Source organism: Salmo salar, chromosome ssa01 (genome assembly GCF_905237065.1).
Source record: "Salmo salar chromosome ssa01, Ssal_v3.1, whole genome shotgun sequence".
NCBI classification, from domain to species: Eukaryota; Metazoa; Chordata; class Actinopteri; order Salmoniformes; family Salmonidae; genus Salmo; species Salmo salar.
In genome coordinates, this window is record NC_059442.1 from 124,716,756 (window position 1) to 124,733,120 (window position 16,365).

A 16,365-nucleotide genomic window follows, 5' to 3' on the forward strand; every position below is an offset into this window, starting at 1 on the left:
GAGAAATCATTGGTGGAAATACAGTGGTGGCGGGAGACTATAACCAGGTTCAAGATGGTATCTTTGATAAAGCTACTTATTCTAAAGCTGTACCAAGGGACAGAGCAGCGATACACCAACCTCTTAAGGATCTGACCCTTTTTTTTTCTTCAATTTTCGCCTAATATGACATACCCAAATCAACAAAAAAAAAGACAGCAGGGGTTCAAACTGTAGAACCCATTTCCTACATTTGAATATAAAAATAGATTTTACCTATGCTACATTTTATCTCTGGGACCCTCAGGATGACCAATCAGAGCAAGATTACTGAATGTAAGTACATTTATTTACCTTCAGAGGTGAATGTCAAACCAGTTGCGTGATAAGTAATTTTTTTTGTGCACTCTCCTCAAACAATAGCATGGTATTTTTTCACTGTAATAGCTGGTGTAAATTGTGGCACACTATATGGCACAACTCAAATCAAATTTAATTGGTTACATACACATTTAGCAGATGTTATTGCGGGTGTAGCGAAATGCTTGTGTTTCTAGCTCCAACAGTGCAGTAATATCTAACAAGCAATATCTAACAATTTCACAACAATACACACAATCTAAAGTAAAGGAATGGAATTAAGAATATATCAATATTTGGTCGAGCAATGTCGGAGTGGCATAGACTAAAATACAGTATAATAGAATACAGTATATATGAGATGAGTCATGCAAAATATGTAAATATTATTAAAGTGACTAGTGTTCCATTATTAAAGTGGCCAGTGATTTCAAGTCTATGTATATAGGGCAGCAGCTAGTGATGGCTATTTAACAGTCTGATGGCCTTGAGATAGAAGCTGTTTTTCAGTCTCTCTGTCCCAGCTTTGATGCACCTGTACTGACCTCGCCTTCTGGATGATTGCGGGGTGAACAGGCAATGGCTTGGGTGGTTGTTGTCCTTGATGAACTTTTTGGCCTTCCTGTGACATCGGGTGCTGTAGGTGACCTGGAGGGCAGGTAGTTTGCCCCCGGTGATGCGTTGGGCAGACCACACCACCCTCTGGAGAGTCCTGTGGTTGCGGGCGGGGCAGTTGCCGTACCAGGCAGTGATACATCCGTACAGGATGCTCTCAATTGGGCCTATGTAAAAGTTTTAGGTGCCAACCCAAATTTCTTCAGCCTCCTGAAGTTGAAGAGGCGCTGTTGCGCCTTCTTTGCACCTTCTTCACCACACTGTCTGCGTGGGTGTACCATTTCAGCTAGTCAGTGACGTGTACGCCAAGGAACTTGAATCTTTCCACCTTCTCCACTGCGGTTCCGGCGATGTGGATTGGGGGGTGCTCCCTCTGCTGTTTCCTGATGTCCATGATCAGCTCCTTTGTTTTTGCAAGGGTTAACACGCTTAAATGTCTTACTCACGTCGGCTACGGAGAAGGAGAGGCCACAGTCCTTGGTAGCTGGCTGCATCGGTGGCACTGTGTTATCCTCAAAGCGGGCGAAAAAGGTGTTTAGCTTATCCGAAAGAAAGACGTTGGTGTCCGCGACGTGGCTCATTTTCCTTTTGTTGTTCGTGATTGTCTGTAGACCCTGTCACATACGTCTCGTGTCTGAGCCGTTGAATTGTGACTCCACTTTGTCTCTGTACTGATGTTTTGCCTGTTTGATTGTCATACGTTGGAAATAACTACACTGTTTGTATTCAGCCATATTCCCAGTAACCTTGCCATGGTTAAATGCGGTTGTTTGTGCTTTCAGTTTTGCACGAATGATGCAATCTAGGTTTTAATAGTCACAGTGGGTACAATATCTCCTATGCATTTCCTGATAAACTCAGTCACCGTATCGATGTTATTCTAAGAGGCTACCCGGAACATATCACATTTTATTAGTCACATGCTCCGAATACAACAGGTGTAGACCTTACAGTGAAATGCTTACTTACGAGCCCCTAACCAACAGTGCAGTTTCAAAAAAATACGAATAAGAATAAGAGATAAAAGTAACAAGTAATTAAAGAGGAGCAGTAAAAAATAACAATATATACAGGGGGGTGCCAGTACAGAGTCAATGTGCGGGTGTGGGGGCACCGGTTAGTTGAGGTAGTAGGTAGAGTTAAAGTGGCTATGCATAGATAACAGCAGAGAGTGGCAGTGGTGTGGAGAGCGGGGGGGGGAAATGTGAATAGTCTGGGTAGCCATTTGATTAAATGTTCAGGAGTCTTATGGCTTGGGGATAGAAGCTGTTTAGAAGCCTTATGGACCTAAACTTGGCGCTCTGGTGCCGCTTGACATGTGGTAGCAGAGAGAACAGTCTATGACTAGGGTGGCTGGAGTCTTCAACAATTTTCAGGGCCTTCCTCTGACACCGCCTGGTATAGAGGTCCTGGATGGCAGGAAACTTGGCCCCAGTGATGTACTGGGCCGTTCGCACTACCCTCTGTAGTGCCTTGCGGTCGGAGGCCGAGCAGTTGCCATACCAGGCAGTGATGCAACCAGTCAGGATGCTGTCGATGGTGCAGCTGTAGAACCTTTTGAGGATCTGAGGACCCATGACAAATCTTTTCAGTCTCCTGAGGGGGAATAGGTTTTGTATCCCAGTCCGCCTGATCAAAATAATGTTGAAGCATGGATTTCGATTGGTCAGATCAGCATTGAATAGTCTGTAGCACGGGTACTTCCTGTTTGAGTTTCTGCCTATAGGAAGGGAGAAGCAAAATGGAGTCGTGATCAGATTTGCCGAAGAGAGGGCGGGGGAGGGCCTTGTAGGCATTTCAAAAAGTTGAGTAGCAGTGGTCCAATGTTTTGTCAGAGCAAGTGCTACAGTCAATGTGTTGGTAGAACTTCGGAAGCGTTTTCCTCAGATTAGCTTTGTTAAAATCCCCGGCTACAATAAATGCGGCCTCAGGATATGTGGTTTGCAGTTTGCATATAGTACAGTATAGTTCTTTGAGAGCCATGTTTCCATGAAACAGAGTATGTTACAATCACTGATGTCTCTCTGGAAGGAGCTCCTCGCCCTGAGCTCGCCCTGAGCTCGTTAACTCGTGGATTTGCATAGGAAAACATACATTTATCTGGGAGGTAGGGCTTAGACAAGGCCTGCGTGCACTAGGGGATCTACAGTTGAAGTCGGAAGTTTACATACACCTTAGCCAAATATATTTAAACTCAGTTTTTCACAATTCCTGACAATTAATCCTAGTAAAAATTCCCTGTCTTAGGTCAGTTAGGATCACCAATTTATCTTAAGAATGTGAAATGTGAGAATAATAGTAGAGAAAATGGTTTATTTCAGCTTTTATTTCTTTCATCACATTCCCAGTGGCCAGAAGTTTACATACATACACTCAATTAGTATTTGGTAGCATTGCCTTTAAACAGTTTTAACTTGGGTCAAATGTTTCGGGTAGCCTTCCACAAGCTTCCCACAATAAGTTGGGTGTATTTTGGCCCATTACTCCTGACAGCTGCTCGCACACGCTTTTTAAGTTCTGCCCACAAATTTCCTATGGGATTGAGGTCAGGGCTTTGTGATGTCCACTCCAATACCTTGACTTTGTTGTCCTTAAGCCATTTTGCCACAACTTTGGAAGTATGCTTGGGGTCATTGTCCATTTGGAAGACCCATTTGCGACCAAGCTTTAACTTGCTGAGTGATGTCTTGAGATGTTGCTTCAATAAATCCACATAATCTTCCTCCCTCATGATGCCATCTATTTTGTGAAGTGCACCAGTCCCTCCTGCAGCAAAGCACCCCCACAACATGATGCTGCCACCCCGTGCTTCACGGCTGGGATGGTGGTCTTTGGCTTGCAAGCCTCCCCCTTTTTCCTCCAAACATAATGATGGTCATTATGGCCAAATAGTTCTATTTTTGTTTCATCAGACCAGAGGACATTTCTTCAAAAAGTACGATCTTTGTCCCCATGGGCAGTTGCAAACCGTAGTCTGGCTTTTTTATGGCGGTTTTGGAGCAGTGGCTTCTTCCTTGCTGAGCGGCCTTTCAGGTTATGTCGATATAGGACTCGTTTTACTGTGGATATAGATACTTTTGTACCTGTTTCCTCCAGCATCTTCACAAGGTCCTTTGCTGTTGTTCTGGGATTGAATTGCACTTTTTGCACCAAAGTACGTTCATCTCTAGGAGACAGAACGCGTCTCCTTCCTGAGCGGTATGCTGGCTGTGTGGTCCCATGGTTTTTATACTTGTGTACAATTGTTTGTGCAGATGAACATGGTACCTTCAGGCCTTTGGAAATTGCTCCCAAGGATGAACCAGACTTGTGGAGGTCTACAATTTTTTTTCTGAGGTCTTGGCAGATTTCTTTTGCTTTTCCCATGATGTCAAGCAAAGAGGCACTGAGTTTGAAGGTAGGCCTTGGAATACATCCATAGTACACCTCAAATTGACTCAATTGATGTCAATTAGCCTATCAGAAGCTTCTAAAGCCATGACATCATTTTCTGGAAATTTCCAAGCTGTTTAAAGGCACAGTCAACTTAGTGTATGTTAACTTCTGACCCACTGGAATTGTAATACAGTGAATTATAAGTGAAATAATCTGTCTGTAAACAATTGTTGGAAAAATTACTTGTGTCATGCATAAAGTAGTTGTCCTAACCGACTTGCCAAAACTATAGTTTGTTAACAAGAAATTTGTGGAGTGGTTGAAAAACAAGTTTTAATGACTCCAACCTAAGTGTATGTAATGTAATTTGCCAGATAAGATTTCTGGAAATATTTACAACTAAGGAGCTGCATGGGGTCTCTTGTGAGTATTAACCTCCAGAGAATTTAAAACTTGTTAGAATAATATTTCATTTTACCAGGAATATCACACTCCGCTTCAGTGTTTTATAATGGTCTCGTGTGCACAATATGGAAATGGAGAATTTAAGGTTGATTTGGCAGGGTGTACTTAATTGTGACATTGAGGAGGATGTATGGAAAAACTATTGTACCATGGATACAATTAGGAAATGTACACATTATAAGATTGTTCATTGTTACTATTGGACCCCAGTAAAATTACATAAAATGGGTTTATTGCAAAATATGTTATGCTGGAAAGGAGGTTCGTAAGGGAATGGGCAGTGGGAGGGGGCAGTATAATCCAGATGGGATTTGAACAGACAAAACCCTCTGATCCATTGTTCATTTATTAAACTGCTTATCCAAATTTCCCTTACACAAATAAATCAAATGTATTAGATATATTACCTCATCGTATCCCTAGGTGACAACATCCTGGCAGTACTGAAGCACCTGGTCATGTCTAAGGAGCTGGCGGACTCGTCCGAGTATGCCCATGGCAACATGGTGTTCTTTGACCTGCTTGGCATGGTGGTGGTGGCATACCCGGAGCATGTTGGCACCATCATCAACTACATGACTGCCTTAGCAACCTTCCTCTACCTGTTTAAGAAGTGCTTCCATCCCAGCAACATGGGTAAGTGGTATCAAGAGCATATTTTGATATTTATTAATTCATTTGTTTGTGTTTTTATTAAATGGATAGGACCCGTGGAAGGGAAAGGTTGGAGGAGTGCGAGTCAGAAGGGCAGTGGTTCTGATTCGAGCCCACGCCGACGTGTTCCAGATTCAGCGGCACTGAGCACATGACACTCTGCCCTCTAATGGGTGTTGTATGTTTGAAGGATGTTAATGTGGTCTAAGTGTCAGTGCAGAGCAGGGTCTTTTCTAGTGCGGAATAGCCAACTCCTATGGTCGTTCCATTTACAGGCTAGATCTTTTCTTCTGAAGTAGGTTAAAGCTGATGTCTGTATATCCCTGTCTCTCTACCAGGAGGCCGTTACGTGAATGAGTTGGCATGTGCCACGGTGGCGGTCATCCTCAGCTGGTCGGTCACTCTGCTGACCGTGGTCTTTATAGCCTTTGTGGTGTCACTGATGGGACGATCCATGTTCTGGTAGTACCACTTGAAACACACATTTTCTTCAGGAAATGTACCTTTTCCAGTTTATTCTGTTTTTATTTAAAAACATTGAGATATAATATTGAGTATAACAAGAAAAGATATATGGAAGTAGACTCAATATTTGTTCTGTATGTATATATTGGCTCGTCCCCACCACCCACTTCGGAGGACAATTCTATAATTTTTTTTATATTGTCATTACATAATAGAAGTCAAGTCAATTTTGCATAAATATTGTATTTTCCATTGTCCTCTCTTTAGGTACAACAACTTCTACACCTGCATGTTTATGTACGGTTCTGCTGCCACTGGGATGATGGTCCTCTTCCACACACTTTCCAAGAACCTCTATGGGGTGAGGTGTGTGTGTGTGTGTGTGTGTGTGTGTGTGTGTGTGTGTGTGTGTGTGTGTGTGTGCGCACAAGAGGTCAAGAACCTCTTGTACGGGGTGAGCAGAGCATTCTGTCTACCTGTACATTCACAGTGGCTTAAAGTTGAAACCACAGTAAGCTTTCCTCCCACTGGGCATAAACTGGTTTAATCAACGTTGTTCCAAAGTAATTTTCTCCGTGTTGTGACCTGGAATCTACATGGATTTGAAACAAGTCATCAATGTAAACTGTTGTTTTGAGGGTGAAATTTCAACCTCGGGATTATGTCATCATGATAGGCAAACTTTATATAAAATATGTTGAATTTCTACCATTAAAACGTCAGATCGTCAAGGATATTTTTTAAACAATAGGCTAGGCAGAACCTCCTACTGGAGAATTGATCTATCCCTTTGGTCTCCCATTCAGAGTTTTAACCAAGCCCAGCTATGATGCTGTTCACTGACCATTACCAATGTGCTATTGTGGGAATGATTGTGTGAGATCCACTTAAAAAATAAATAGATTCACTGTTGCTATCGAAGTCATTCCAAAGAGTAGGTTTAACAGAGCAAATGAAATGGAACGATACTTTATAAATCATATATCTTCAATTGTACTACTTAGGCCTGTATAGCATTTTCAAAATCGTCTACAGCTATTGTTTCAATTCAACCCAGAATTCAACAAAAAATTGACAGTACAATAGGCCTAGGGTTTCAAGCTCTGGTTGATTTTCAAATGTAGTGATATTGAATTGTTTGTCAACGCAACCAAATATCAACATTTGAAGGAGATGTATCTTCTGCTTGGATAGTTCCATCTGTGCCACTTACTTATTCTGGCTTTAATGTCTACAAAATGAATAATTGCTCTGTTGGATTCACCTATCCATCTCATCCAAAGAACAGGACTCAATCAAATCAAACTTTATATTTGATTTAAAGTTTGATTTGACTTACACCTTTTCTTTAACTCTGATTTGAGCACATCCATGGCCACATTTTGAGGTTCCTATAACTAGAAATGTGTTCTTATGTAATCATGGAAAGCGCGCATGTTCAATATAGCATGCATAGGTTGTCGCAGGTCTGTGGAGATCTTCACAGTTGCTGTAATTTGTGCAGAAGCTCGAACAACATTGATCACTTGCACCTTGTACTTTTAATGTAATCTCATCTGCAAATCCAGGTCATTTGGTTCTGCTATTAGATGAAGCACAGTGATAATACATTAGTCTGTTGTATAAATAAACAAAATATCTGTCATTGTATTCCCATTTTTAAATTTGCTGTGACTTTAAATGGTTGAAAGCGCAGTGATTTAGACATTTGGGTGACAATTAAACCAAAATCTGACATTGATTTTCCATTGGAATTTGGTTGAGTTTTAGATGGTTTAAAGCATAGTGATAGCACATTGGAAATTCAACTACATTTTGGCTGTATTTCTGAGTGGGTGAATATAGGTTTTAATCTCATTGATCAACATCTCAACCAAATGTTACCCACGTTGAAATGATGTGGTGTGCCCAGTGGGCTGTCTACACATGGTTTTACTTACTGTGGGAAAGGATAGGGACAGGAAAGAGACAAGAGATATGGGGATGAGAGAGGGCAGGATGCAGAAAGAGAGAAAAAAGAGCAAAGGAGAGAGATGGGAGGAAGATATAAAGAGCAGCTATCCCAAACTTCTGCTACACATTCAGCAACTGAATTGTGTTAACCTCAGGTCCTCCATGGTAGATTAAGTATTTCATTTAAGAGACCAGGGAACTCAATCAGTTAGTATTATATACCTTTGTCCAAGACGTTTTTCCGCCAACTTTACCATGCCGCCAACTTTTTGACGACTTTTGTTGATCTGAAAGTTATTGCCAACAACAAATCCTGTATTTTTATTTCCGCCAACCGACTTAGTCATGAGTTGGAAGTTTACATACACCTTAGCCAAATACATTTAAACTCCGTTTTTCACAATTCCTGACATTTAATCCTAGTAAAAAGTCCCTGTCGTAGGTCAGCTTTTATTTCTTTCATCACATTCCCAGTGGGTCAGAAGTTTACATACACTCAATTAGTATTTGGTAGCATTGCCTTTAAATTGTTTAACTTGGGTCAAACATTTTGGGTAGCCTTCCACAAGCTTCACACAATAAGTTGGGTGAATTATGGCCAATTCTGAGTCAGGTTTGTAGACCTTTCTCGCACACGCTTTTTCAGTTCTGCCCTCAAATTTTTTATGGGATTGAGGTCAGGGCTTTGTGATGGCCATTCCAATACCTTGACTTTGTTGTCCTTAAGCCATTTTGCCACAACTTTGGAAGTATGCTTGGGGTCAATGAATGAATGATGGAGCTGAGTTTGCCTTTTTGCCTAAAAGGTCATTTTAAGGTGCTCCAAAGATTTTGACTATCATTCTTTATATCATTTATCTTTATTTTATAGTGTACTTTCTTCTTTTTATTCATTTTTGTAACATGATTTCTCAATTTGTAGTGCGTTTGCCAATCGGTCGTGCATCCAGACTTATTTGCCATACCTTTTGCCTCATCCCTCTCAACCATACAATTTTTCAATTCCTCATCAATCTACAGGGATTTAACAGTTTTTAGTCATTTTCTTAATGGATGCATGCTTATTAGTAACTGGAATAAGCAATTTCATAAATGTGTCAATTGCAGCATCTGGTTGCTCCTCATTACACACCACAGACCAGCAAATATTCTTTACATCATCGACATAGGAATCACTGCAAAACATTGTTGGACCTCTTATACACTATATTATGCCTAACCTTTGGAATTTTGGTATTCCTGGATATGGCTACTATATTGTGATCACTACATCTGATGGATTTGGATACAGCTTTAAAGCAGATTTTTGCAGTATTAGTGCAGATGTGATCAATACATATTGATGATTGAACCAGAGCAAAGAGAAGGCAGGCAGTAGTTAATCACTACATCACTACAGTGCCAGGATACTGCCTGTATTTTCCCATTTGTCCAAGTCTCTTATCAGAGTTTATCAATAGGTAGATTAAACAACATTCTCCTCCTTGCAATATGACGGCTTCCCCCTAATGGGTACAGAAGGATGCAGTATGCTGCAGTATTTACTAGCCTCAGAGGAGGAGAGCGTTATTCGGTGTGTGTGGTAAAAGGTATTCCCAGGAGGGTATTTCGAGTGTGCAGACATGCACAGTGGCTAGTAATAATGAAGTGGTTTTGAACTCTGAACAGCCTGTGAATTAGGCCTCTGTTAGTGCTCAGCTCATACATCTATAAGTGGAGCTGGGAGAGAGTGAGAGGTTGCCATGGCACGAGCGAGTGCGAGCAGGGGGAAAGGAGAGAGTGCGAGCAGGGGGAAAGGAGAGAGTGCGAGCAGGGGGAAAGGAGAGAGTGCGAGCAGGGGGAAAGGAGAGAGTGCGAGCAGGGGGAAAGGAGAGAGTGCGAGCAGGGGGAAAGACCACAGGAAAGGAAGACCCAGAGTTACCTCTGCTGCAGAGGATAAGTCCTCTGAACATCAACTGTTCAGAGGAGACTGTGTGAATCAGGCCTTCATTGTCGAATGGCTGCAAAGAAACCACTAATAAAGGACACCAATAAGAAGAGGCTTGCTTGGGCCAAGAAACACAAGCAATGGACATCAGACTGGTGGAAATATGTCCTTTGGTCTGATGAGTCCAAATTTGTGATTTTTGGTTCCAACCGCTGTGTCTTTGTGAGACGCAGAGTAGGTGAATGGATGATCTCTGCATGTGTGGTTCCCACAGCATTCTTCATATATTTTTCAACAGGACAATGACCCAACACACCTCCAGGCTGTAAGGGCTATTTGACCAAGAAGGAGAGTGATGGAGTGCTGCATCAGTTGACCTGGCCTCCACAATCACCCGACCTCAACCCATTTGAGATGGTTTGGGATGAGTTGGACCGCAGAGTGATGGAAAAGTATATGTGGGAACTCCTTCAAGACTATTGGAAAAGTATTCCATGGTGAAGCTGGTTCAGAGAATGCCAAGTATGCAAGGCTGTCATCAAAGCAAAGGGTGGCTACTTTGAAGAATCTAAAATATATTTTGACGAGAGAGAGAGAAAGAGGACCGTATTAGAGATACAGATCCACAAAGAATTTGAAAACAAACCCAATTCCCATATCTAATGAGTGTAATACCACAGTGTGCCATCACAGCAGCAAGATTTGTGACCTGTTGCCACAAGAAAAGGGCAACCAGTGAAGAACAAACACCATTGTAAATACAACCCATATTTATGTTTTTGTACAATACTTTGTATATAGACATAATGACATTTGAAATGTCTTTATTCTTTTGGAACTTCTGTGAGTGTATCGTTTAATTTTAGTTTATTTCACTTTAGTTTATTATCTACTTCACTTGCTTTGGCGATGTTGGCATGTTTCCCAGTCCAGTAAAGCCCTTAAATGGAATTGAGAGAGCGAGGGAAAGAGCAAGAGAGAGCAGGGGGAAAGAGCAAGAGAGAGCAGGTGGAGAGAGCAGGTGGAAAGAGAAGGTGGAAAGAGCGAGAGAGAGAGTCCCTCCCATCCCTCTCACTCTATCTAGACTGAAGTTCAGACACACTCCATCTCTCACATGTTCACTTTGCAAGGCCACAGTTGGGCTCCAGGGAGAACACAGCTCAAAACGTGTAATACCCTTGTTTGAACCAGGTATTGAATTTATTTGTTATAATTAATTGGTATTATATTTAAAAGATTATTGAATTGCTCCTAAACTGTAATGTAGTTAATGCATTATGCTTTTTGAAGAAATATTTATTTAATGTATAAGCGAATAGTTTGTTTTACTTTGAAGTTTAAGTTTTGACCAATAAGGTCGTTTGTTAAGTTGTGGCCAATGGGAGTTGACCTCTTTAACTGGAGGCCTGGGAAAAAAGAGAGGGAAAAAGACGTTAATGAAAGGATGGACGTTTTACCTTAGGACGGTTGGTGAAGAAAAATTATAAAAGAAGACGACAGAACTAGAACAAAACCCATACCTACTAAGACATGAAGGGAAAAGACTGAAGCTACCGTCTCGTTGTGGAGGTATTTGCCAGCCTTGAGGTTAGCCTAGCATCGTGTGACACCGGGAGATAATTGCTTGGGAAGCTTAACGATGATCCCAACGTTCCCATGGGATATCGGTTACGGTTAAGGAGTACTGTCTGCATGGGTAGCTGTGCTTGCCTTGGACTTTGTGAGGAAACCTGCATGGAACTGCCATACTTCGCTGAGGGAATATCGACCAAGGAGTGAGTAACCACAAAGTGAGGTGCTCCTGGATATTTTTGGGTGTCTCATTTTTTTTTAGCTCCAACGCGCGCCAACGGTTTATTTAAGCAAACTTGAAATCATTTGGACACGGGTTGTGCACGACTCATTGGGGATTCTTTTTTTTCTTTTCTTTTGATGTTGTGTCTGAAAATGTATTTGTGTTTGAAAATGTTTTAATACACATATGGAACGTTATGTATGTTGTCTTGGTGGAGTCATTGATTGTTTCAATTTAATTTAATGCATTGGATGGTTTATCCTGATTCAATAACAGAAACCTATAATCATTTAATCTGAAGTTAATACCCTATTGTCATAACCCTAGATAGTTTATAATGGGAATTCTTATTGGAGATGTCCTTCTCACCTAACATCCCATGCTGCTGAGATACTCTGCATAAGTTCATATTGTGAGAGTCATATTCGAGCCTGGTGAGAGGGTTACACATGCATCAAAACAAATGTTATTGATTTTATGTAGCTAAGAGGTGCAACTACCCCTGAGAATCAAGGAACATTGTATTGATATGAACTGAAATTGATGGGCCTTTTTTTGGGAGAATAATAATCTGATTGCAACGGTTAAGTGGTGATAATGTGTTTGCCCTTAGTGACCTGTCTCTCTATGGTTTTCTCCTGCTATAACTGTCACCAGGGTTCTTCCATGCCCTTGTTGACCCCTCTCACTCCGTGTATCTGTCTGTTCCTCCTTCAGGGTGTGCGTCGTCTGGAGGTGGGGGAGCTCTACTTTGATGTGAGCCTGTTGCTGTGGTGTGGCGCACTGGTTTACTTCACAGCTATCGGCCTTTGCTCTGCCTATGTCCCGATGCTCATGGTGGCCTTCCCCCTGGCCACCAAGCTGCTCCTCGCCAGGGAGTTCAAACTCCGAGGTAAAGAGACTTAAGCGGTCAAAACATTGTACCAGACTGTACCAGACTGTACCTGGTTCTGTGTTACAGATTTATAACTTTTATTCGAATTTCTCTCCCATGAGGAAGTTCCTTTTCATGGAAAATAAATGGATACTGGTTAGTGTTGGATACTAGGGTTGGGTGATATTTGCGGTATGCTACTCCAAATGTCTCGATATCCAATATAATCGTTTGGCGCCAATAATGGCCAAATCATTTTTTTGTACTGATTTACAATATTATAGTCACATCCTCATTAAATAATCTTTGTGTGGCAAAAAAATGAGGCTTAGTTAATTCATTTGGACTTCATTGTCAACATATCGATACATCCTAACTGATAAAAGGGTCGTTTTTATTTGTGAAGTTCAAACGGAGTATAGTCTTTCTTCCACTTCACGATATATCGTCAATGTCAAATATCACCATATTCTATTTTAATCATATATCGACCCAACCCTACTGGATACTGTTCAATGGTCCCATTGTTGTTATTATTAAGTGTGATGTTTAATCAGGTCTTTTTCAGTCCATTTTCACAGCTCAGCAACAACACTGATGCATTGATGTGTCTAACCGTTAGTGTTTCTTTAAATGGAAAGTCAGGAATTGTTATTATTCTGGCTGTTAATATGTCCCTCCTGTCCTGCTTTGGTCCAGGTGTATCTGTGGATAACTCTGTGCTCTACCAGCTGGGTTAGAGTTAGTTCATGTAAACGTATCTCTCCTGTCTATATCTCCAGGTGCTTCGGTGAAGTACTCTGTGCTCTACCAGCTGGGTCTGGCTTTGCCCTATGTCCACTTCATGTTCCTGATCTGGTTGGTGTTTGAGGTCTTCACGCCCACCCTGGGGAGGAGCAACACATACCCTCCTGATGTGTTCCTGGCCACCATCGTCACCCTCACCATACTCTTCTTCTCCTCCTTCTTTGTCAGTACAGTTACTGTACATCTTTAGCGAAAGATTAGAAACTCAATTGTCTTGTTTCAAGTGTCTCTTAGGAGCAAAATGTGATGACAGGTAAACCACTGTGTTTTTAAGCCTCTCTCTTTCTCGTTTTCTCTCTGTTTTCTTCTCTCTTCTAGCTCCACTTTATCTACCTGGCCAGGTCTACTAAGTGGCTGTTGGCAGGTCTGGGAACCGTGTTTACTGTGTTTCTGTTGCTTGTATCCTGTGGTATGTTCTTCCCCTACACAGCAGACCCCTCTGGCCCACGCCCCAAACGGGTCTTCATCCAGGTGAGACCATCTGAGGCTCTTTCTGTTTACACACACACACACCTGACCGATTTTTATTGAACCTTTTATTTATCCAGGCAAGTCAGTTAATAACAAATGTATTATTTTAATGAAATTCATTAATGGTTTATTTAGTTAGAAACAGATACAAACACGTTGATACATTGAATAAACTATTATCTGATGCGGGACACCCCCCCCCCAAAAAAAAAGCACACCTCTCGTATCTTCCATGGTCTGGACGGCCAGGTGGAGAGTAGAGACTCAGGTCTGTGGATCAACAGCGTTGACTACACTGGCATGCAGCACATCACGCCTATCATACCAGAGATCAATGATACCATCATGACAAATTGTCAGGAGGACAGGCCTTTCTGTGGCTACCCCTGGTTCCGATCTGATAAGTATGTCACACCCACAGAATTAAATGGAACGTTATTATAATTCTAATACATTTGATGTGTTGTTGTATCTCCGTGACTAGTCTGCTCTGTTGTTTAAAGTTATGTTGCCCATGATGGATTTTGTTTGTCTTATGACTTGATGGTGCACTGTCCATGTAGTTAGGCAGATCATATCTTTCTTTGACTTGTTTTATATTGTATGACATTGTATGTATGTTTCTGCATATGTACCAAGATGTTCAAATAAACCTAAACTTAACCTAAACCTCGTAGAACGTACAGTACCAGTCAACAGTTTGGACAAACCTACTCCTTTTTTAATTTAACCTATATTTAACTAGGCAAGTCAGTTTAGAACAAATTCTTATTTACAATGACGGCCTACACGTTCAAGGGTTTTTCTTTATTTTTTTACTATTTTCGACATTGTAGAATAATAGTGAAGACTTCAAAACGATGAAATAACACACATGGAATCATGTAGTAGCCAAATAAGTGTTAAACAAATCGAAATATATTTTAGATTCTTCAAAGTAGCCACCCTTTGCGTTAATGACAACTTTGTACACTCTTGGCATTCTCTCAACTAGCTTTGTGAGGAATGCATTTCCAACAGTCTTGAACGAGTTCCCACATATGCTGAGCACTTATTGGCTGCTTTTCCTTCACTCTGCAGTCCTACTCATCCCAAACCATCTCAATTGGGTTGAGGTCGGGTGATTGTGGAGGCCAGGTCATCTGATGCAGCAATCCATCACTCTCCTTGGTAAAATAGCCCTTAAACAGCCTGGAGGTGTGTTTTGGGTCATTGTCCTGTTGAAAAACAAATGGTAGTCCCACTAAGAACAAACCAGATGGGATGGCGTATCGCTGCAAAATGCTGTGGTAGCCATGCTGGTTAAGTGTGCCTTGAATTTTAAATAATTCACAGACAGTGTCACCAGCAAAGCACTAAAACAACAGCACACCTCCTTGCTTCACTGTGGGAACCACACATGCAGCGATCATCCGTTTCACCTATTCTGCATCTCACAAAGACACATTTGGACCTATCAGACCAAAGGACAGATTTCCATTGGTCTAATGTCCATTGCTCGTGTTTCTTGGCCCAAGCAAGTCTCTTCTTCTTATTGGTGTCCTTGAGTAGTGGTTTCTTTGTAGCAATTAGACCATGAAGGCCTGATTCATGTAGTCTCCTCTGAACAGTTGATGTTGAGATGTGTCTGTTACTTGAACTCTGCAGCCCAAATAAATGCTTCACAATCTGAGGTGCAATCTTCTGCAGCAGAGGTAACTCTGGGTCTTCCTTTCCTGTGGCGGTCCTCATGAGAGCCAGTTTCATTCTAGCGCTTCATGGTTTTTGCAACTGCATTTGAAGAAACAGTCAAAGTTCTTGAACTTTTCCGGATTGAATGACCTTCATGTCTTAAAGTAATGATGGACTGTCATTTCTCTTTGTTTATTTGAGCTGTTCTTGCCATAATATGGACTTGATCTTTTACCAAATAGGGCTATCTTCTGTATACCACCCCTACCTTGTCACAACACAACTGATTGGCTCAAACGCATTAAGAAGGAAAGAAATGTCACAAATTAATTTTTAACCAGGCACCCCTGTTAATTGAATTGCATTCCATGTGACTACCTCATGAAGCTGGTTGAGAGAATGCCAAGAGTGTGCAAAGCTGTCATCAAGGCAAAGGGTGGCTACTTTGAAGAATCTCAATCTATATTTTGATTTGTTTAACACTTTTTTGGTTACTGCATGATTCCATATGTGTTGTTTCATAGTTTAAATGTCTTAACTATTATTCTACAATGTAGAAAATAGTTAAAATAAAGAAAAACCCTGGAATGAGTCGGTGTGTCCAAACTTTTGACTGGTACTGTATACTTAAAAAGAAAGACATGAACTGTTTTTAAAATGTTACTGTATCATGCATATACCATATATTTATTCTTGAACACTTTCTGGCAAGTTTTGACTGTTTCAGCAAAAAAAACTAAATAACAGCTGTAAAAAAGAAAATAAACTTTTTCTTGTTTTCAGGAGTAACTGGTACCTCCCAGCCCCTGAGGTCTTTCCCAAGTCTCCTGTGGAGTTTCAGCTCCTTTCTAAAGAGGAGACAAAATGGGGAACAGTTAAGATGACTTTTGAAGTCAAAGGTGAGATGTCCCTTTCATCCTCTAATCCTCCGCACCGTGTGTCTACCTCCTCTCA

At 41.2% G+C, this 16,365-nt stretch overlaps 1 protein-coding gene across 3 annotated transcripts in view; it reads left to right on the forward strand.

Annotated features, from left to right (window-relative positions):
• LOC106561439 (endoplasmic reticulum metallopeptidase 1) overlaps positions 1–16,365 on the forward strand; it is a 51,826-nt gene that overhangs the window by 30,532 nt on the left and 4,929 nt on the right. For 2 of the 3 annotated variants that reach the window (XM_014125407.2, XM_014125420.2), the window contains 8 exons: positions 5,218–5,430; positions 5,787–5,910; positions 6,181–6,274; positions 12,306–12,480; positions 13,245–13,432; positions 13,588–13,740; positions 13,954–14,144; positions 16,195–16,310. In XM_014125407.2, coding sequence (XP_013980882.1) covers positions 5,218–5,430; positions 5,787–5,910; positions 6,181–6,274; positions 12,306–12,480; positions 13,245–13,432; positions 13,588–13,740; positions 13,954–14,144; positions 16,195–16,310 — 1,254 coding nt within the window. The remainder of the gene's footprint in view (positions 1–5,217; positions 5,431–5,786; positions 5,911–6,180; positions 6,275–12,305; positions 12,481–13,244; positions 13,433–13,587; positions 13,741–13,953; positions 14,145–16,194; positions 16,311–16,365) is intronic. The other variant, XM_014125411.2, reaches the window with a different exon arrangement.